The sequence below is a fragment of the Pezoporus occidentalis genome, unplaced genomic scaffold (genome assembly GCF_034315485.1).
Source record: "Pezoporus occidentalis ecotype Australia unplaced genomic scaffold, CSIRO_AGI_Poc_V1 ctg49, whole genome shotgun sequence".
NCBI classification, from domain to species: Eukaryota; Metazoa; Chordata; class Aves; order Psittaciformes; family Psittacidae; genus Pezoporus; species Pezoporus occidentalis.
Genome location: NW_026915824.1, coordinates 3,758,418 through 3,780,542, shown reverse-complemented (window position 1 = coordinate 3,780,542; position 22,125 = coordinate 3,758,418). Strand labels below are relative to the sequence as shown.

General features: G+C 38.3%; 2 protein-coding genes and 1 long non-coding RNA gene across 3 annotated transcripts in view; 1 reads left to right on the top strand and 2 right to left on the bottom strand.

The window, feature by feature from the left end:
* LOC134173044 (uncharacterized) overlaps positions 1-17,597 on the bottom strand; it is a 75,191-nt gene extending 57,594 nt beyond the window's left edge. The window contains exon 1 of the long non-coding RNA XR_009968109.1: positions 17,173-17,597. This is a non-coding gene — a long non-coding RNA (uncharacterized LOC134173044). The remainder of the gene's footprint in view (positions 1-17,172) is intronic.
* The window catches only part of EMCN (endomucin), a 434,433-nt gene that overhangs the window by 400,126 nt on the left and 12,182 nt on the right, over positions 1-22,125 (bottom strand). The gene's annotated exons all lie outside the window — the stretch shown is intronic.
* BANK1 (B cell scaffold protein with ankyrin repeats 1) overlaps positions 18,954-22,125 on the top strand; it is a 140,685-nt gene continuing 137,513 nt past the window's right edge. The window contains 1 exon segment of the mRNA XM_062636739.1: positions 18,954-19,746. Coding sequence (XP_062492723.1) covers positions 19,722-19,746 — 25 coding nt within the window. The 5' untranslated portion in view covers positions 18,954-19,721.

The window sequence follows — 22,125 nt, the reverse complement described above, 5'->3', positions numbered from 1 at the left end:
CCAACTTGTAGGCTCAGGGTTGCTGATCCTGGGTGGCAGGTAACCACTGTGGAAAACGTCATGAATTTTGTACTGCTCTGAAAGAGCCGAAGTCAGTGCAGTTCCTGAATGCAGTCACCCACTAACAGCTGTGTCATGCCCTTGAGTGTGTTCCCCTCATCTCCTTCCCATGGCAGGCTGAGCATCCCAGCAGTACATTACTACAGACTTCCCTCCACCACCTGTGCTGGTTACAGCAAAGACAACAGAAGTATGTGTTTAGTAGGACACTGGAGTTACATCATCATTTTTACAGATTTTTTTTTTAAGAAAAAGCAACCACAAATTTTTTTTCACTAGGTTAAATTGCTTTTCCTAGATGTTGGACTCCTGGCATTTTTTTGGAATAACATGCACCTCTTGCTGTTAATACTAGATTTCTCTTCCTTTACAATTGCCAACACAGCATTTATAGATATTAAGAAAGTATGCATGGATAGAAAACAATATGGTAGAAGGTCTAAAACATTGCTTTTATCCTGCTACATAGAAAGAGTGAAAGTAAACTATGGTAAGAAAAAATAACCTATTTTGTAATTCTAAAAACATGAAGGGAGGTAATCTTTTTTATCTTTTCTGTTCCAAATATTAGTTAAGTAAGAATATGATTTACCTCTAATGAAGACCATGGCTACCACTGATGTTAACAGACACTGGATCAGCCTAAAAGGATAACAAAAGAAGTGGTTCATAGTTCACGCTGCCTTTGAACTCTGTTGTTCAAATTTACCTAACACAAGATACAAATGACAAAATATTAGGAAATGCCTTGTAGGTATGACAGCATTCAAAATGCCTTGATGTCTTTATCCTGGTAAATGGTCAATGCTGCCATGCTCTGCTTTACAAAGCCTGTCTTACTTGTGCACAGCTTGTGAAAAAGTGAGGGGGTCATCCTCATTCCCACTTACAGCCAACCCCAAGCAGCAAAGAAGAAAAAAGTATGCATGTGGTCCACACAGCTGCCAGGGAAAGGACACGATGAAAGCTCAAATCTGCTGTATGAAGCCTAAATGACTAAACACAATAAACTTTCCTAGTTTGCAAGGCATAATAAAAAATGTAGAAGAAGTGAGAACAGCATCTGGAACGATGTTAACGTGAAAAAGTGGCAAAATGGTTGTTTCCTTTTCAGTCCTAATCCCAGTGCCTGATGATAAAGACTGCTAAAATGAACTTTTCTGGTCTTGCAGTCTTTGAAAGGAAGAAACCATGCTTGGTTTGCTGGTTAATAACTAAGATAGCAAAATATTTTAGAAAGACATAGAAACTGTCACCTAGAGACTGTTAGAATATCACAAAATAGCAAAGGCAACAGCAAATAAAATAAATTTACATTTTATGTATATTTATATTTAATACTTAATTTTATTATATCTCTAGGCTTATTTAAAATTACATTGGTAACGATAACCCACATAAATAAAAAGCCAAATATAAGAATCTCTCTATCAAATTCCTCCCTAGTACTAAAAACATTTCTAGACTGGACAGTGGTGGTTGGCCACCAGAGGGAGCCGGCACAACTTCAAAAACTGCAGGACAGTACGATTGACAACAGAAAAAAGTGCTATGTTATTTGTATAGAGACCGCAGAAGAGAAGTGAAATCTTTTTCAGGTTCCACAGAAACATTTCATGTAGAACAATGGTTTCATGTGATGTTATTTTGCTGCTTCAGTGTGGGAAAAATAGGAAGCTATTCAAAGTGAATAAAGACATTGAATAAAGTTGCACTATTCATGTGAGAAAGGGGGCAATAAACAGTTAAGTAGATCAGCTTCACATAAAACGAGTAAAAGAGAAAAGGAATAATTTATAATGTTAATCCCATCATATTCTTGTTTCTGTTCAGTCTGTGTAGGGCCTAATATGCATACAGTGGAAATAATTTCGGAAAAAGAATTCTCTCATTTTGTGTAGGCACAAGTATGGACAATATGGGAATAATGAATAAGAAACAAAGAAACAAACTCTGTCTTGTACTTCTGAAATATTTGATAATACTTCAACAAATCACAGAATCATAGAATGGTTTGGGTTGGAAAGGACCATCTCATTCCAACCCCGCTGCCATGGGCAGGGACACCTCACACTAGACCATGTCGCCCAAGGCTCTCTCCAAGCTGGCCTTGAACACTGCCAGGAGCATTCACCACTTCTTTGGGCAACCTCTGTCAGTGCCTCACCACACTCACAATAAGGAACTTCTTCCTTATATCTAACCTGAACTTCCCGTTTTAGTTTAGACCCAATATCCTTTGTCCCATTGCTACACACCCCGGTGAAGAGTCCCTCCCAGCATCCAAATGTCTTTATGAACGAGAAAAAAAGTCTTCTGATTATTCTAAAATAAGAAAACTCAACATGCCTTGAGAATAACTTTACAACTTTCATCATCCACTGGTCATATTTGCTTTTCTGAAGATCACTATCCTTTCAGATACCCTGTATTTATAGTCCTAGCATTCTACATGCATCCAATAATTTCTTCTCAAGCAACCCTGTGAAAAGCCAAATTGACATTTATGAAAGTAGTACGATTTATGGAACGCTCTTTCAGAACAAATTACAAATTTCCTGTGATGACTTTATTGGAAAAAATCAAAGAAATCTCTAATAATATTGATATTGTTATGATGGTAACTGCTTATTTTCCTGCAGGACATAAGAACGAAGAAATCAAAAAGAAAGCAGGGAAAGGGGGCAAGAGATGAAAGGTACAAGGGAAATGAAGGTAAATGGCAGGGGCAATCAGACTGACCAGGAACTATGTGCAGTTGTAAAAGAGGAAACAAAAAGGACAATGTGTTATGTGAGATGTCTGCATCTTGAATGCGACCTATTATACAACATCCACCAGTGAAACTATTAGTGGCCTCTGTCACCCCATCAGAGAGGCCTGCTGGCTTCCTGAATAAAAACTTCAGTGCCAGTACAATTATTTTTGCTGACTGTAACAGCTACAATGTGAAAGTACCATACCCCCTCCTTACTTGTCACAGAGAGCACTTAAGCTCATTCAAGTCCTCCATCCAGGCTATGTTTTCTGCTCAATACAGTGACTGCTGGATGTACAGCAAAAGATACGTGTCTTGTGCCTGACAATTAATGGGAACAGAAGTACTGGGGTATCCTCCAGTCAAGTGTCTTCACTCACAGCTTTGACTCTGGCTACTGGTAGGCTACCATAAAATTGTACCTGCTTACACTATTTTCGTAAGTCCTCAAGTCTTTTATATATCTTTCCCAATGTTATCCCACATTATAGATGTCTCAGGTAATTGCAAAAATTGCCACAAGTCATATAAATTAAAAGGTTTAGTTTCTCATTTCTACACCTTTGAAGATATAGCCACTAAGATTGGGCCAGCTTCCCAGTGATGATTTCCAATCAGTTGGGATTTCTCACCACATACAACAGCAGAGATTGGCAGAATGAGCAGAACAGAGAGCTAAGAAGATTCTATTAAAAAAAAAAAAAAAGTCCAATACCTCATCCTAACTACAGGACATCCCTTGTGATGAGAAAAGTTTCAGTTTAATTGCTTCTGCAACTCTGTCAATTTGCTGTGTTACTAGAAAATCTCATAGTGTTTTATTCTTGTGGGTCAAGTTCTGCAGTCAGTAGAGTCATTGAGAATGTCTGTTTTCACTTCTAAAGAAACTGACATTTCAAGTGCCCAAATTACAAATGGAAGAAAAGCATACAAAAGCTTTATAGAAAACAAAAGAATGCAGCATGGGCTTTACACTGAGCATTTTAATTGTGTCAGAAGACCCTGCATTGTTCGGATCAAACAAAAGATTTGACTCAGAGAAGTCAGTGGTATCTTCAGTTTCTACGTTCCTAATCCAAGTAATAGAACTCAGAAGGCAGTAAAGGAGTTATCTTAAAGGCCTTAAATCACCTGAACACAAGCCTGTGCATTTGGGATCTGACATTATGGCCACTTTGCAGTAAGGGATTTATCCCTCTTCACCCAGATACTCCTTTGTACATTTACTATGTTTTACAGGGTCCTTTTGTTCACTCCCCTGCACTAAGTAAGACACCAAAAAGTCACGTCTCAGTGTCCTGCATAACATAAAACATAAGTGATATTCTGTACACACCTGCCTTGCTGCTGCCATGCAAACTACTTGCATAAAAAGCAGCATTTTCCAATTAGGCAAAAAAAAGCAAAAAGTTAATTTTAAAACTTAGTTACCTGGAGCTTCAATTTAATATCCTCTGTTACCTGCAATATCTGAATAATCAGATTATATCCTGAGGTCTGATGTTGTACCGGTAGTTTGGGACTCAAGGTTTGAGTTTCTAACTCTGAAGTTAGAGAGAAAATACTCCTGAAGTTTAAACTTTTCAGACCAGTTGTGACCAAACTATTTCAATGTGCTGCTACGTTCTGATATATCAAAGTATATTCACATGTACTTTTAGTATTTCTACAGGAATGGCCAACTGAGATGCAATGTTTTTTATAGGAACATCTGCTGGGTTCCATTACAACATACTAATAATGAGAACACACCTGCTGTATTTAAGAAGTATAGGAGTTTTTCCCTGCAGTTTCATTGGAATGGAAAGTAGAGAGAATACAGTCTTTGCTGAATAAGGAGGTAACTCAGCAAAGGAGATGCATGTGTGTGCTTCATCAAGGTATCATTTTTTCTTCCAAATATAAAGTGTGGCAGCTTTGGATGTGGGAAGGAGTGCCATGTCTATTCATTTAAAAATATAGCCAATATTTATAGCATTCATGTACTCTAATTTTTAGATCTCTACTAAAACGTAATAGTCTACTATAGACATAATTCTAACTGCTTAACTTAAAATTACTTTCCTCTTCAATTTCTGGAGAATGAACAGGAGACACATAAAATCAGTATGGGTAACCAAAAATCCTATGTGCATATATGTACACCAAATCTATTCAGTACCCACAAATATACATAAAACTATGTACATGGCATTGACATTTTACAAGGAACAAAACAAATATGTAAAACTGCTTAGAAAGTGTGAGTTAGAAAAAAACCAAAATACCTCTAATACATTGCAATTCTTAACTGCCCTTTTTTAATTTAATCAAAGATATAGGAGGAAAACAGTATGTTACAAGGCTCTACAATACTTTCAAGGTATTACCCAAACATGTGTGGCCCAGATAGATATGAAATAGGTAGTACATGTGGTGTGGCATGAGTTTAGCTGGCAAGAAATACACCAGATTATTCATGAAGAGGATAGCAATTAAAGCAAAACAAATGACTGCCACTAAAACCATTATTCTGCAAACATCATTTATTCTACACAATTGTTTCAGATTTTTTTTTAAGGAAGTATATATACGTATGCATATGTGTATATGTACATGTATATGTATGAGTATGAATTTTAATACATACTTATACATACATTTTTATATTTTAACATTTAATTTTGAATCCTTCTGCATCTAAAGCCAGGTTCAGGTCTAACGGATGGGTCGAATATCCATTAACATCAGCAAGAATCTTTGAACTGTTTTTCATTGGATTTGGTTAACTACGTTAGTTTCAAAAGGAGAGAAAAAGAATAATCAATAAAGCAGAACAAAACTCCAGAAAGAACAGTTTTCTGGAACATAATTACACTATAGTTCTTAGGACTTTAGCTTTTATATGCCATGTATTGCCAACACCTGTTTTTTTTAGGCTAATTCTTTCATTTCTAGTTGCTTTAGTCAAACACCAGGAAAGAGATACTGCACCATAGCTTCCACCTAGGCTGTCGGCTTCAATAATAACTATTATACCTTCTCTTAAAGCAGCACTAGCCACAACCAGACAGCAAAACCATACGACTAAGTAGCTCCTCAGTGTGCATCAACATTCTAATTTTGGTAATAAAAACTTGACTCTAGTTTTGAGGATTTCAAACATACAATATTGTATACAGTTGCTACACATCATGTCTCATCTTCCCTGTTCTGCACAAACATAATGGTTGAAAGGGTTCAGGGGAACAATTGTTTGTTTTCTACAGCACAAAAGTGAGCAACTGACTGCCTTCACTTTGCAGCTTTTATTGCATTACTTGCTTGGTGTCCAATAATTCCTATAAGCCACGATGCTGGAGTTTCACATCTCTGAGCCACTTTCACATAGCCCACACACCACTTGGCATCCTGCTGCCACAACAATTATTTCCAAAAACCTGTTCTGAAACAGTGTATTTAAAAGGCAAGACCCACAGAACTGTACTGTACTAACAGAAAGCACAGCACAATTGATTCTGAAGCATGGGAACATGACAGAAAAGTCAGCATTGCCTGAATCCTTTGATTTTTGCATTGGCACATGCACCATAAAACTCTGTATATGAGACTGAAAATTGCATGAATTGTTTGCTTATAGGATACTAAAGAAGGTGAATAAGAAATATGGCTCCATTACAAGACTCTTACTTTCAAGAATACATTATGTATACATGTGCGTATATGAACTGATTGAGGAAGGTGTGATGTATTACTGCTAAGGGAGAAAAGCTAACTTCTGCTCTCTCCTGGAGCACAGAGAAGCAAGAAAGAAAGGTCCTGTAATTCTGTATTTGACTTTTTGTACGTTCAGTCCAAGACATTGCCCCGATAGTAATTAGCATTAGAATTTTGAAATAAAGGTGATAGATACCTTCCTTCATCTATATCTAAGGTCTTGTCCTGAACTCAACGCCCCAGCTTCAATCTCACTTCCAAAATTTTATTTTTCTAAGTACTGCAACTTCAGAACTGTTTCCATCTGTCTTTAGATCTGCATAATTTTTGACCTCAATATAGCTAGAAGCTGCAGTAGAAGTACTTCATGAAAGCCACTTTTGGTGAACTGTGACTTGGTGGTGTAGCTCTGAATCACTGTACCCCTGAGGGTTACTCGCAGGGTATGATGAGAACAGCTCCTGGCAATGTGGGCCTCCCAAAGTCTGGAAATAAAAAAAAACGGTCAGTGGTTTCCTTTCCTCTACAGTGACAGATCCTTTTTCACTTTGTTGTACCTCATACCATGCCCTCTCATGCCTCACCACTCATGCCCTGGTCCATTAGAGCTTGCTCTGACTCTGCATGCTGCAATGTACTGTGACACACAGGGTAGGTCAACACTGGCAAGCCATGACGTATCAGTTCCTATAAAACATATGTGAAGGAGGCTGCAGTAAAGAAGAATCAGGAGAGAGGAGAGAGGAGAGAGGAGAGAGGAGAGAGGAGAGGAGAGGAGAGGAGAGGAGAGGAGAGGAGAGGAGAGGAGAGGAGAGGAGAGGAGAGGAGAGGAGAGGAGAGGAGAGGAGAGAGGACAATTGTGCTTGGTCTATGGAGGCCTTGACCTTCATAGACCAAGTTTTCTTGAACTAGTTAGTGCCCTACTGTTTTCAACCACTGCAAAGCAGCCAAACGTGGGGACACGGGAAGTCAAAGTTAAAAGTCAATTGAAGTAGCATTAAAGGGTGATTACATTGCTCTGACTGTGCTGATTGCATGGGCAGACCGCCATCAGCATAAACCACTATTGCAGCTGCTGAATCAGCTCCTTCTCTAAGGAAAATGAAGTTAGACAACCAATAAATCCCAGCAGCTACTCCACTGCAGTCAAACAGAATCACCCCCCACCCCAACCTCTTCCTTCCATTTTCATTTTGTCAACAATGCAGGAGATTATTCACTGGAAAATAATTCATTTAAATATTCACATGAGGGCTGTTTGGGATCTGGACTCCAATTCATACACAAGATGCCTGCACACAAGAGGAGCTCAGTAAAGCAGCTACTTCCATGCACAAGAGGGCTAGATGATGGGGAAAAAATTACTTGTTTGAATCATGAGCAGATGGCACCTATTTTACCTTCTCATTACTAAAACAAAATAAATGGCTGTTACTCTCACTACGTGAGATGAGTTCCCCTGGGTGAATTCCTTAAAGACATCAATTTTTATTTTAATTTACCATGTATGAACTTTGGAGAGATGAGTCTTGCTGCAATAATTCCCATGGAGTCTTTGGAAACCTTACTTAAGGAAGCTGTGACAAGATCTTGTTTGTGAGACAATAAACACCTCAGATGTGTACAGGTTTTGGAGGTCCATTCCTCAGACAATGATTTCTCTGTTTCCAGTGCAGGAGCTACAGGATGTGCGAAGCTCTTATTCCAGACTGGGTTGTGTAGCTTGCATTTATCATTAGTATGTCTGCCCCCTGCAAGAAATTCATATCTCCTCTTGTATAACAGTCCCCACATGACCAATTCTGCCAGCAAAAATGAAAAACTGCAAAAATATGTATTACTGTAGATGTTACAGCTGATTCACAGAATGTAAACAAATATGCAACCATACACAGGTGCCCATACAGAGCTAGTAAAAAATACGTTAAGTGCAGGATCAGACAGACATCTTCTAATGGCTGTTAAATTTGTGACTTAGACATGTTGGATTATTAGCTTTTATTGTATTTTGATTTACACAAAGAATTCAAGGCTATTTGTCAATTATAGCACATCTTCCTTAGATTACAAGAAACAATGAATCCACATCCCCCAAGCAGATTCTTCAGTACAAATCTACAATCACTAACCAACACCTCAGCCATCTACAACAGGCTGTTTCCATCTTAACATAGAAGAAACTGCTGCTGACTGTGGCTTGCTGGGATTACGTGCTTTGTTATATATCTCTCTGATTTTACTTTAGAAGCGCAGCTATTAAGAATATCAGGTGATTTTCACTGTTTCATTTGCCCTCTAAACCTGTAATTGAGAAAGACTCTAACAGGCAACTACAACACTCATCAAACATTAAAATCTATTGTAAAGAGATGGGATGAGAAGAAGCAGTGAGGAACACTGTGCCATGTGGGAAATGATATAATCTAAGCAAAGCATGATACAAATATTTCTTCCCTTTGTGTGTGTGTGTGAAGGAAAATATATCATTAGCTTGATTCTTGCTCTTTCCTCCTCCTCATAAAGCAAAAAAACCTGCTGTCCACTGTAATAGGGGAAGGTTCTGGGCACTTTTTGTACTGAAATGGTAACCATAAACAACAAAAAGACAGCATTTCATTGCATTCTGCCTGGGCTATATAGTCCCCAACACTGTAATATGTTCTCCAGTGGCCTAGATATCACAGCATAACTTGGATGCAGATGAAGATATTCAGTTTTTAATTAATAATACATAGTGCAGAATCTGAAAGGCTATCTATAATTTATGTATTAGTGTCTCAAAAGCAGTCATTCATATATTATATATTCAGACAGAAAATTATCTTGCTTTTATTTTCCAATAAAAATTATATTAAGATGCTCCTATATACCCACCAAAATAGATCAGTGCTACCCAGAGATTCATAGTTCTCAAAAATGCTGGGTTCCACTGAGTTCTGTTTGATACAAGAGGGTAAATGTGCAAGAGCATTACTGAGCATGTCTCCCTCTCTTCAGATGGGCTTTTGAAAATGATCAGGTCACTTCTTGGATACATGCCAATTTACCCATAGAGGGACAGATAATGTGAGAAAAAAGAAGTTTATAAAAAAAGGAAGGAAATTATTTAACAATAAGGGGTTTCTAATCTGGACTTCAGAAAAACTGAGTATGGTAATATATCACAAGACTCCTAGAAAACATAAGAAGAAAAAAGTAATTTCTGAAATACACATTTATGCAAAGCTATTGCATATAAAGCATGTTTAATATTAACAGTCATTCTCATCCTGCTGTCCTATTTTCCAAGCACCCACCTACTTACGGGTACTTTAAAAAGTAAAAATAAAAAAAGGCGTAGTGAGTATGCTGAACATGCAACTCTTAAAAGTTGCTTTCAGTGCTCTATTTTCTCCTCCACTCTATCAAGCTGTAAAGCCTAAAAATTCTATATCTTCTCCCCCTCTCTATCAAGCTGCAAAGCCTAAAATAGTCATACCAGGCTACATGGTGCAAAGAAAGTCAGCCTCTCTTACACCTCAGTCTTTGTTATGCCACTTTTATGTGTAAAACAATGTAGGCAAGATGCCAGCAAGATCAAATGAGCCCTCGGCCCTCCTGCCTTAGGTGCCTGGGAGGTCATTTCTGGGTGCCTGGGAGTCCCAGCTATCTTGCAGATTGTCTGAATTTGTTCACTCCAGGACAGAAGCAAATGAGTCACATGTACACTTGCTTTGCTGCATCACAGCAGATGTGAGACCAGTCAAAGTACAAGTAGTGGGGTTCTTTTTTCAGACTTGCCCCTCTTCCATAATCTACACTCCTAAAACACTGTTGTTTTTTTTTCCCCTAAAGTATTGAAATAATCCAGACTCAACAGAGATTTAGTGCAACTGAGATAAGAAATATTTTCCAATCTTATAAGGCCAAGGAGGTGACAAACTAGTTAATACCTGTGATGCATCTGGCTGTATGATGATTTGCATGTAGTGAGACAGTGAAGTAGGAGATCAGAATTCACAAGACAACTTTCAGCAAAGTGAGAAAAGGAGTATCAACCCACACAGAAAGGAGGTGTAATTTTTTTTTTTTTAATGTGGATCTAAAGTTCCCATCTGAATTTTATTTCCGCAGTACAATAATATTTTGGAGAAAACAAAACAAAACAGTTCAACATGACCTACAAGCAAACAATGTAGAAGAGAAACGTAGTTCCGTGAGATTCATACACTTCCTTTTATGAGGAGAGCCAGGCATTAGGTGCTCTTGCAGGTATGTCATGGGGAAAAGACTGGTCACAGATATTTTGGGGTTAAGCCTATCTCTCCCTTTCTACCTAGCACAACACAAAACCGTTTTTTTTTAATGTACATCTGAAATTATCAGAATTGAAATTTGGGGATAGAAGGGCTTTTGAGAGACATCACTAGTAGTAGACTGAGGTGTTATCAAGCAGAACATTTATTTGGCTGGTCTAAAATCACAGCGTATTTTTGCTTCACAATTTGAAGCTCAATAACTGGGATTACCAACTGGCTCCTGGCAGTTATTTTGAAGATTACAGTAATTACACTTCAGTGAATTTCTTCATAATCATCTGCTTCTTGGTATAATAAAACTTTAGAATTTTCCAGTGTATGAATTAGCAGGTAGTTTACCACAGAACTCTGAAACACAGAAATACGAATCTATTTGAGTTTTGAAATACCACCGTTTAATATTGTAAACTGTCCACTCTGGTGGAGAACAGTTTCTGGTTTATTGTATTTTTTTTAATCTCTGCTGCTAATGTTTTGTTTCTGTTCTGTAGATTTGCATCACTAGGTACTTTTCCTAATGGACTCTACTGACACTTTTTGCACGATGGTCTATGATACAAAGTGTGTTTCCCTGATACAAAAGCAGCCATTCTAAAAAAGAACTTTTAAAAAGTCCTGCAAAACATCAAGCTGAAGCAAATATGAAAAAGAACAGTGCCTTTTCAAGTAGCTAACCGCAGGCAAATGGCAATGCAATGTATGCTGAAATTGCTTCTGCAACAGGAATTCTTGGATTTTCTCATTAGTTGAAAAGTGAAATATTGGCAAATGAGACTGTAATTTCAGCAAAAACCTCTTAGGTCACATAGTCTATTTCTGCTGTTCTGACAGGACTGAGCTGTTCATTTTGAAGTGTTTTGTAGAACCTGGTTTTGAGTAACTCCAATTAAAAAGTGAGTAACACTATTCCAGTGAAAGGTTCTTTATAATTCATTTGCCACCTGACAGGTTGTCTGTGAAAACTACCACAAAGTACTTAAACTTCATGCTGTCAGAAAATATTCCTTAATAGACATCTTATTGGTTTCTTCATACTGCTTCATAGAATCATTTAGGTTGGAAAAGACTTTAAGATCCTTGAGTCCAACTGTAAACCAAACTTTGTCTTGAAACAAAAAGTATTGTGCCAGACATCTTACTACTGAAGGGGTGGGGGGAGCGGACATGACAAGGACTAAACCAAAATGTAATCCTATAGCCATCAGCTAAATACAACAGTAATTTAATGAAGATCCTAAATGTGCAGTGTATGTCCATTAAGGACTCTGCTTTTTAGAAAGGTACTTAGAGATGTCAGGTAAATAAATTGGTTCACTAGTTCTGAGATGTAAGAGTTTTTCCCCAATCTGGGAGGGGTAAACCCATAATATTATCTTGTCCAGCTAAATATCTAGTATGACAGAACGTTTGTAAAAATTGCCCTGGCACATATAAGGTGCAAAAAAAAACAGCTTGGAGAGGTGAAGACAATTTCCTTAGAAGCCAGTTCAAGGAGTTTGAGGTGACAAGTTTAACTGACCCATGTTTTAAAATGAGTTTTACTCTCTCAACCCATTTGCAGAGAAACTCCACTGGAAAATCTCCCCTTTTCCTTCAAATGCCACTAAATTAGTTTGCATCACAGCAGTGATGCACTAGTTAACTGCAATACTGCATTACTGTAGTATGAAATAAACTTCATCTTACCTTCATTCATAGAATCATATAATCAGAGAATTCAAAATCATACATTCAGGTTTGGCTTTGCCTCTTCTCTTCTAGAAGATGTTTGTATTAGTGAAATACGCAACAGTTTCGTCTTCTCGTCTGGATTCAGTTGCATCTGAAAAGGAATTTCTTACTAGAAGGACTTCAATCTGCACAAAATTAATTTTATCGTCAATGGTCAAAGGTGTGTATCAATAAATTAACAGGAGGAACCTGTAAATCAACATTGTTTAAACAAACCATTACAGTACAATAATTATGTTCTGAAAAATTACAAATAGCCCTCAACAAATCAAATGTCAAGACTGCATAATGTTACACTGCTACTGAGAAGAAAATGAAGTCACTGTAGTCACTGAGGCACATACAATCAGTAAGAAGTCAGTACCAACTGGTTTCATTATTGGATATCTCTCTTTTCAACCTCAGACACTGAAGTTAATAGCCTCACTGGTTTTTAATCTCTACATGTTGCTACAATCCTATTAGGTTGTCTTGAATTAGTCCTTCCCTGTTTGCAACACATATATTTGCTATTTTTCAAGAATGCAATTCAGGCGTCCTCCTCCTTTATCTTCCAGACCATTTTTAACAACTGATTTTAAAGAGGAGCTGAGCATTACTCCTGCATGGTCCAAGCAGTCACTACTTTGCTAGACATACTGGCAGGTATGTTATTAATATGAAAAGAACATACAATATGATACAAAGGAAGAAAAAGTGATGCATACAAAGGTATGTCCATAGACTTTGAGGAGAGTGCCGACGGAATATATCTGACTTGCATCAGCCAAGAATACAGCCCAAAAACAGTGAGCAATCTAGGTCTAAAAAATCCAGTATGTATATATCCAGTGATGCTTTCGATGAAGTGAAGGCACACAAAATTCTGCAGTTGGGGTCTCAACTGACTTGAACTATTTATTATCTTTATGGTCATTACTTCATTTGCAGGTTTCATATGGGAAGACAAACCAGCAGTTCATTTATGACCAAGCTTTCTAATCCATAAACCACCCATTGTCTATTTAACGGGATTTGATTCCAAATCAATTCAATCTCAATTTTTCTAACATCCTGTTGGGCACTGCATCAAATGATTTATAAGCAGTGTAGCTCTTCAATACAGATTTTCAAATAAAGGTATAAAACAACCATGATGGCAGGCATTAAAAATTCATATTTACCAACAATCACTGTAAGACATAGATGAGACACATCAGGTATTACCTTCCTAAACATGTAAGAGTAGCTTGCTATATAGCATTGCACTATGGCATTGACTTTCTTATGCTGTAAAAGCATTTGAACTGGTTTCTAATCACAACATTATTAATTCAGTTTGTTACCACTGAAGGCTTACATGGCACCCAACTCATAGATTTTTGTTAAGCAAAATCTTGAGGATTAATACATAATGCATACCAAACATACATGCATAGCATGCATGCATACCAAAACTTAAATCAAAATAACATGTATCACCTGATAACAGGTGATTGTACATGAAATCATATTACATACATGGGAGGGGAGAATTTCATTTCTGCTCCCTGCTATACCTGTAAAGAGGTTTTGTTTTTTTTTTTAATCCACATAGAAGTATAATCTATTTGAAGTTTCTCCAAAACTATATAAAACTGTTGTGACCACCAAGGACACCATGGGAGGAAACAGATTTTTATATATATATATATATATATATATTTATATATATATATATAAAAGAATGAACTTAAAGAATGACACTAATCATTTTCATCACATACTGGCAGTGCTTTTACACTCCAGGTTACCTATTTTATATCTCTTATATTTCATGTCTGTCATTAACCAATTTAATCATAACAGTAGTAGAGAGACAGAAGCTATTAGATTCGTCTCCCTTAACCCATTTTTTCCTTAATGACACTGTTACGGTGTACAGTAACATTTTCTTTTGGGCTCATGTTCCCTTCTAGATCTGCTTTATTACTATTTTAGTAGATGTGAAATTAAGTAACAAAAGTCTCAAGCACTATTTTTTTTGCTTCCTTGAAAGCTATCATACAAACTGAGTAACACTCTCAGTTCTTCAGTATCTCTTCGTAAGATTTAACCAATATTTAGAAATATATAATGTACTTATTTTCTCCTTTTTTCCCACTAGACAGGAAGAGTGGACACTCAGCTAAATACGTATTAATTCCTACAGTAACATTTGATTTTGAAATGAAGTATTCATGTGCACAGGCAGATAAACTAACATGGCTACACCCTGAATCTAAAATATCCCACATATATGCAAACTCCTGATAAAATACAAAACCAAACAATATCACCTGTGGTGCAATACTCCTAGCTGCTTACATTAGTAATTATAGCAATAGTATCAGTGGATTTTGCAATGAAGGCTGCAAATAAAATTTAGAGTTAATAACAAACTGTGAATAGAATTTTTAAGACTAGCTCAAGGTCTTTAACAGACAAAAAGTTGTTCAAACTTTAGGTCTGTAGGAATCACATGAAATATATGTGAGAATTTATACTGGCAATATATCAAATATTAACTAAATTCAAACAAGAAGCCACTATTCCAATAATAGACATATAATTATGGAGGGAAAACCAGAAACTATTAGCAAGAAATTAGTTTTGAGAATATGAGTGAGAAACTAAAGTTAAAAAGCATTACAGAAGTATATAATTATCTGCAAATCAGTGTTGCGAATCTATGATGTATGGAGGTAAGCTTATACTCAGAAGTAAATTTATTAAAATTGAAGCTTGAAATTCTTATTGAGGACACCCAGACAACTTGAACACAACACTGACGTCATTCCCAAGACATGTTTTTCATGTTTTAACATGTATTTTTTGTTTGTTTTCCCTCAGATACAGCACCACTTCATGACAAGAGCTGAAGTTGCTTAATAATTGAACTCGTTTTTCCTTGCCTAGAAACAGCGAGTGTTCTTCCGCCTCCAGCATAAATTATAAATTCCTTGATTTAATGGTACATACAAAGTGCAGTCATTAGGAGGCTGAAGAACTGGGGAAACCTAATTCTTCCACTGGGCTTGCAGAGAAGACATTGACACAAGAGACTTCACAGCAAACTTAATCTGTCAGCAGGAGTTTTTGCTGGAAATGGCATTGGCACTAATAGCTAGTTATATGCAGACATTACACCTCAGCAGAGAAAACCTTCATGGCTGGGCTGGTATAGGAAGAAGTATAAACTGATGGCACTAACTCTGCAGTTAGAAAATCCAGCTGCTTTGTTCTTGGAAATAAGGCTGCTAGCTCTAAGCCTCAATATACCTAGCACCGCTGTGAGCTGCAAATAATCAGAGACCAGCACCATGCTCATCATTACCCCTGTTGTTCTCATCGTTGTCTCAAAAGCTGTGATGGCAGCACCGTAGCTCAGGAAAACTCTGTGTTAAAGTGAACACTAATTCAGCTAAACTGTGTTCAGCTAAAAGCACAGACCCAACACATTCAGCCTAACCATCATCAGGTAAGGATTAAAGTGCACATACCACAACAAATGATCTGCACTACACCAAGCAAACCTTCTTAAAACTCCCACAGTCCCCACCAAGTTTTATCCTCCCTTAAACTGTGATCTAACAATACAACTCCTGCATTATGTTCCATCGCTAGCTTCACCTTCTCATCAACCTGTCCTAGATGGTCTCTATACATCCTTAACCATCATACACCTAGCACCATGCTTCCTCTTCCCCCCTCAATGAGAATATGCATGATGCCCATATCATTGCAAGTCTTTGACCAATGCCCCAGCAAGGCCTCCATGTGGAGCAGAACTTCTTTGGTTTGGACCCTGCTGAAAGCAAATCTTATTCTTCCTCCTAAAACTGATTTCCACATTGCTGCCTTACTTTTCTTTTTTTCTTTTCTCTTTTCTTTTTTTTTCTGTTTTTTATTTTTTCTTTTCCCTTTTCTTCTTACTTTCCTCTCAAAACGTATATAATTGGCCTATCACAATTCCATTTTGTCCCTCATTCCAGTACCCTGGAAAAACTTCTAATTTTGTTCTGGTTTTACTGGAATGACAAAGTTTCAAGCTCAATTTTAGTTATTTTCATATTTAAATACATTTATGCCTAATTGCCTTCTTTTCATAAATTCTCATCTATACAGTGAAGATTGTCACAGTTCAGACAAAATCACCCCAACCACACTATCTAATCCACCTTTCAAGAAGCAGCAATCAGTATTACCTTGGCAAAAAGTCAGATACAGTATTTCCAAATGACATATTGCTTCCTCCATTATAAGACACCTCCTTCCTATTCATCCTGCTCAACAACTCGGGACTACTGACACTCTAGTGATGCATCCCCTGTGTCAAAAAATACAGTACTGGAATGAGGTATGGTATGAGGTACCTGTCACTGCAATGAATGAAACCTGAAGGGAAAAATGAGCAAAAGGAACAACAGGAGGTATTTCAGGCTCTTTTTGATGTAGCTGTAGACTGAAATGATTTGATCTACTCTGGATTTTCCCTGTGTATATGCAGCTGGAAGTTCCCTCTGTGTGGCAGGCCAGGTCAAGAAAGAAATTCATCAAAACCACTCAGCATACTAAAAAACCCAAAACAACCCAGACCACAAAGACACCAAGTAAAAATCAAGCACCTACCTGTGTAATGACAGGAGCAGTTCACAATGGTTCATTTTTTCACATATTTCAATTGGACATGGTCCCTGCAGTGTGCAAGGGCTTTACAAAAGTAGTTCTTTGACTGAAGTCCAACCTCCTGCCGATTTGTTTTGTGGTTGATTGCAAACTGTGAAGATTTTGTCACACTGAGGCATCTATAAAGACGACTTCTCTGCAGATTTTCTTGTCTTTAGTATTGCTTGAATTCACTCTGCATCCTTTCCTTTAGTTCAGGCAGACCTGAGTATTTGTCTCCTCTGGACACCCACATTGCTGAAACTGATACTTAGCAACTTCGCCTTTGAGATCTTTGAAATCTTTGACAAATTTCTCTAAAATCATCCACAAGACATGAAAGATCTGGTAGGGAAGTGGAACAAAGAAGTTCAGGTGGGTGAGAAGCACAGACAAATGTATGTGTGAAGTACAGCTGGACAACTGCTTCCTTTGGAAACCAACCTAACACTTCTTTCCTGCAGAAGGTACTTTCAGTTTTCTTGTAATCCTACTTTAACGGGCAACTCCAGCTCTTTGTGGTGGCTCTGGTCTTTATTTTGTACTTGAAAGATATTACCTTGATCTTGACTAAGTTTGCTGGCTAGCAAAGCAGTGAGCTAAATAGTCTGCAGCCTCTCACATGCTCTGCTTTGTCCTGCTTCTTTAGATTTCAGTTTTTCTCTGTGCATGTCGAAAGATAAATATAATGTTGCAGCGGTGCTAACTCACACAGCACCACACTTTCCTGCCCAGGCACTGAAACTATGATACTATGACAGAGACCTTGGGGGGGATGATCTCCCCCAGCCGCCATTTGTCCTCCACGGGCTTTCCACACAACGCAGCAGCTCCCTGGGGTGACCTGGGCTCACTGCGGCCTCGGACCAAGCTCACTGGCCTGCAGAGCTGACAGGCGCGACCGCCACTTCATTTTCTGTCCACAGCCAACCACTTTCGACGTCCAAGGGCTCTCACCGCACCTAACGGGGCGAGGGTGATAGGGCTGCTGGGTCCTTCCCTCACATTTCCACCCCACAGCCGCGGGGAGGGTATATGGGGGGGATCGCAGAGGGCGGTGAAGCCCCATGGCCGGGAGGAGCCGAGGGCGGCCCCGCGCTTCCGGCCCGGTGGCGATCGACCTCAGCGGCCGGGAGCGCGCCCTCGGGGCCGGGGAGTAAAGCGGGAGAGAAAGCTACGCGGTCGGCAGGTCGGAGAGGTGAGGGGCGAGGGCAAGCTGCTCCGCCACAGCCGCCATCTCGCGGGCGGGCTGCGGCCGCGCACCTTAGCCCTTAGCGATGAGGTGGGGATTTGAGGGTTCGGTGTGAATGTGAAGGGCTTTGCTGCTGGAACGGATGCGGCGGTTTTCGCCTGGGCTGCCCGCGGGTGAAGGGTAGAGGCAGTGATGTGTGGTGAGATTTCTGTGGAGAAATGGGATGCACTGCTTGTGGGAAGTTGCTTACCCAGGTTGTTGTGCAGGTCTCCATTTGGAGAGTGGAGAATTCTTTGAGGTATTTTTTGCTTTTTCTTGATAAAGCTGGGTGCGTACCCTGTGAATGTGGCTAGTCCTACCAATTTTGTTTCTCTTTTGATACTCAATTCATGTGACCTGCTCATGATACGTTATGCCAGAGTTTTTTATTGAGATACCTGTGCTTAGTACCTCAAGACAGTTTCAGATAACTTTTCCCTGAAAATAGCCCTTAATTGCAGATGGTATTCAGTGCACCTGTTGTGAAAAGTGGGAAGTCTGGCACCAAAAAGTTAGGAAGTGAAAGAATAAAATGTGTATAAGCAATGCTAATTCTGTTCTATGTGTATATGTATTTGGAGATAGTCTTAATTGACTATCATATGTTGTGTTATTAATTGAAAATTGATCATCCTTTTTCAGTCTCTCAGAATTCAGGAAAGGATCCAGCCTTGTTTCATACTGTACAGCAAAACCCTGCTGGACCTTGCACAGAAATATTCATTTGCTTATTTATGTTTTCACTGGTGTTTGTCACATTATCTGTGTGCCACAAAACTGTTAGTGTGTATTTTGTTACTCACTTGTTAGTGTTGGAATGTATTTTCATCCCACTTACTAGTGGAAAAAAATGATGAAAAGATAAAATTGCTTATGAATGTCACATGTAAATCAGAGGCAGTCCTGAATGTGAAGCAGAAAGCCCTGACTCCTTGTCCCTGTGTTCATTCTTCCCAGTTATGTTTCTTTATTTACAGAAGTGCTGTGTACCTGCTGCTTCTGTTTTTTTTTCATGGGTGTTTGCAAGGCTTAGCAACACTTAAATCAGTGACTGCAAAGCTGAGCACTCAGTAAAGGGGAAATGAAAGATGTGAAGACACATGAGAGATGTTTGACTTGCTTTCAGCAGAAAGCTCCGCTTCATCTTTGTGACTCTTCTATTAGTTGAAACAATATTTTATCCTAATTTTATCCATGAGGAATCAAGAAAGAGAGATCTGAAGGCCTTACTGTGGAAAGGTGACTCAGTGCTTTGGTTTACTGTTTTGGTTCATCATTTTAAATGACTACTTCAGATGTCAAGACAGGTTTGGGTTTGGGTTTGTTTTGGTTTTTTTCAGAGTACCTAATATTTTGTATAATTTGTTAATATCAAAGTAGCCATACTAGATATTAATTATCCAATGCAGCATTCTGATTACATTAGTGCAAGCCATCTCTGTCTACTACTCTCATTATACAGATGAAAACACTAGAGAAGAAAGGCAGAGTGACTTTCCCAGCTGTTGTGTAATAACTTAGTTGCAGATAAAACATCAAAACTTGGGATATGCTTTGTTTTGTACCCGAGGCTGGTTGTAAAGCAGATATAGCTATTTTAGCCTTTGATAGGATTTTCTGTATAGACTCAGCTTGCAGTATTGCAAGCTTATTTAAAGGAAAAAAGTAGCATGCATGTAGCAAAACCACATGTGTAATGGCATTTCTAAATGTACATGTAGTATCCCAGTTACTAGGCAAACAGATATTTCTAGATGTGGACTTTCAGCTGTAGTCTGATAATCACAGACGTTTGCTTAGTGGTCATTTTATATAAATTATGGTATACAGTTGTGCATTACCTGGGGACCTCCAATTTAAAGTCTGGCTTTTGGTTAATAAAGGCAGTCAAATCCTGAGTATGCATGTGAAATTGCTGGAGTAAATTCTGCGCAAATACATAAGAGCACTGAAGAAGGATGGCTGGTTTCCCAGTTGTTTCCAGCCAGTTCCACACATTGACAGGGAAACAAGTAACTGTAGGTTCAGCCAGCAGTGAAAATGCTGGACTTCTACTCTGTTGCCATTTGTATATGTCATTTTTATGTGTGTTGCTCTGAGCAGGCCTCGTCCACCTGGGACTTCCATGCATAGATTTGCTCTTGCAGTGTTACCACAGCACCAAACCTTTCTTTCCACAGTTGAAAAGAGCTCTGTTTTCTCCTGATGGGACAGTAACTGTGAGATAGTGAAGTTGCAAAGCCTAGTCTAGCTCAAATGTGAAACTCCTTGAGATAATTGGTGGGAGAGACAGACTTGTTACTTGGCAGTACTTTGTAGGAAACCCCAGATTAGATGAAATTCTTAATGCAATTTCCATTAAATATGCTGTATTTAGCAGAGGTAGATAATCCACAGCAGGGGAGTTGGAACTAGATGATCTTGAGGTCCCTTACAACCCTGAACATTCTATGATTCTATAATGCATGATCCTTGATGACATCACTTGGGACAGGAGGCACTGACAGGATAACTTGTTAATAACTATGCCGTGTTTGAGTTATCACTGCTCTCCACGCTCCTGAACGTAAATATTTTCACCAGGATCTTCCCTTGTGTGCTCTTTATTTACACAATGTACCTTTCTGTGCCCCCAACTGTTTCTGGGTCAGTGTTTATGTGATGGGTGCTCTGCCAGGGAATCTAGCCAGTGTTGATTTTTGTTTCTCTGAAGAATTTGGGATCACTTGAATTCTTGGTAGCCTTAAAAATTTTATACTCATTTACTTTTAGGGAGAATAATAGGCATGCTGGTTTTGGCTGGGTCAGAGTTAATTTTCATGGTCTCAGACCATGATTTGATTTAAAATCTAAGAGGTCTAGCAATGGAGTTTTGAAGTAGATTTGGCAATAACATCATAATATGAATAATTAATATTGCTAATAATAATGTATTAGTAATTTGGGTATCAAAGCAGCCAGTACTGCAAATGCTGCTGTAATTTGTTTGCAATGTTATTTTTCTGAGAAGTTCCTATTTTTTATTATTGATAAAATATTTTGATATTTCTGCAGTGAGAAACAAAAATACAGTATTCAGATATTTTAAAGCTGAAGTCTGCCTCCTTAAAACGGAGAAATGAAAATCTTTATCCTGGATAAACAAGCTACTCTGATATGTACTCCAGGTGCAAAATTTTCAGGCTAGGAACTAGAATTTTATATTTAAAAACAAATACTTTATAAGGAAAAAAGAAAAATAGGGTCCATTAAGCTTTGAAACTGAAGTACCTTATAATTAACACAAAGCTGTCATTTGTCTGCAGAAATGTTTGGTTGCTGATTCAGATTCAAAAGTTGATCCTAACAAGATGTTTTCCTTACGCTAATCCTTTCCAGTCTCGCTTCTGTTGCAACCAGTGATTATTGAAGGTTGCATATAGGCAGTTGACCACCCACATATGAAAAATAGCATCACTGATACCACAATAAAGGTAGAAGAAAAAGCAGCGATCTCTGCTTCTGAGAAGAACATTTGTGTCCAGGGTCTCAGGAGTCACTGTTTTCTTGTTTACATATCTCTTGGACATGGTCTTCAAGCATTTAGTTAGCTTCTATACTCATCTATATGCTTGTGGGTAATAAAGCCCACAAACTCCAAAACTCCTTTGGATAACTCCTCTCATAAGTCGAAATGCCACAATGCA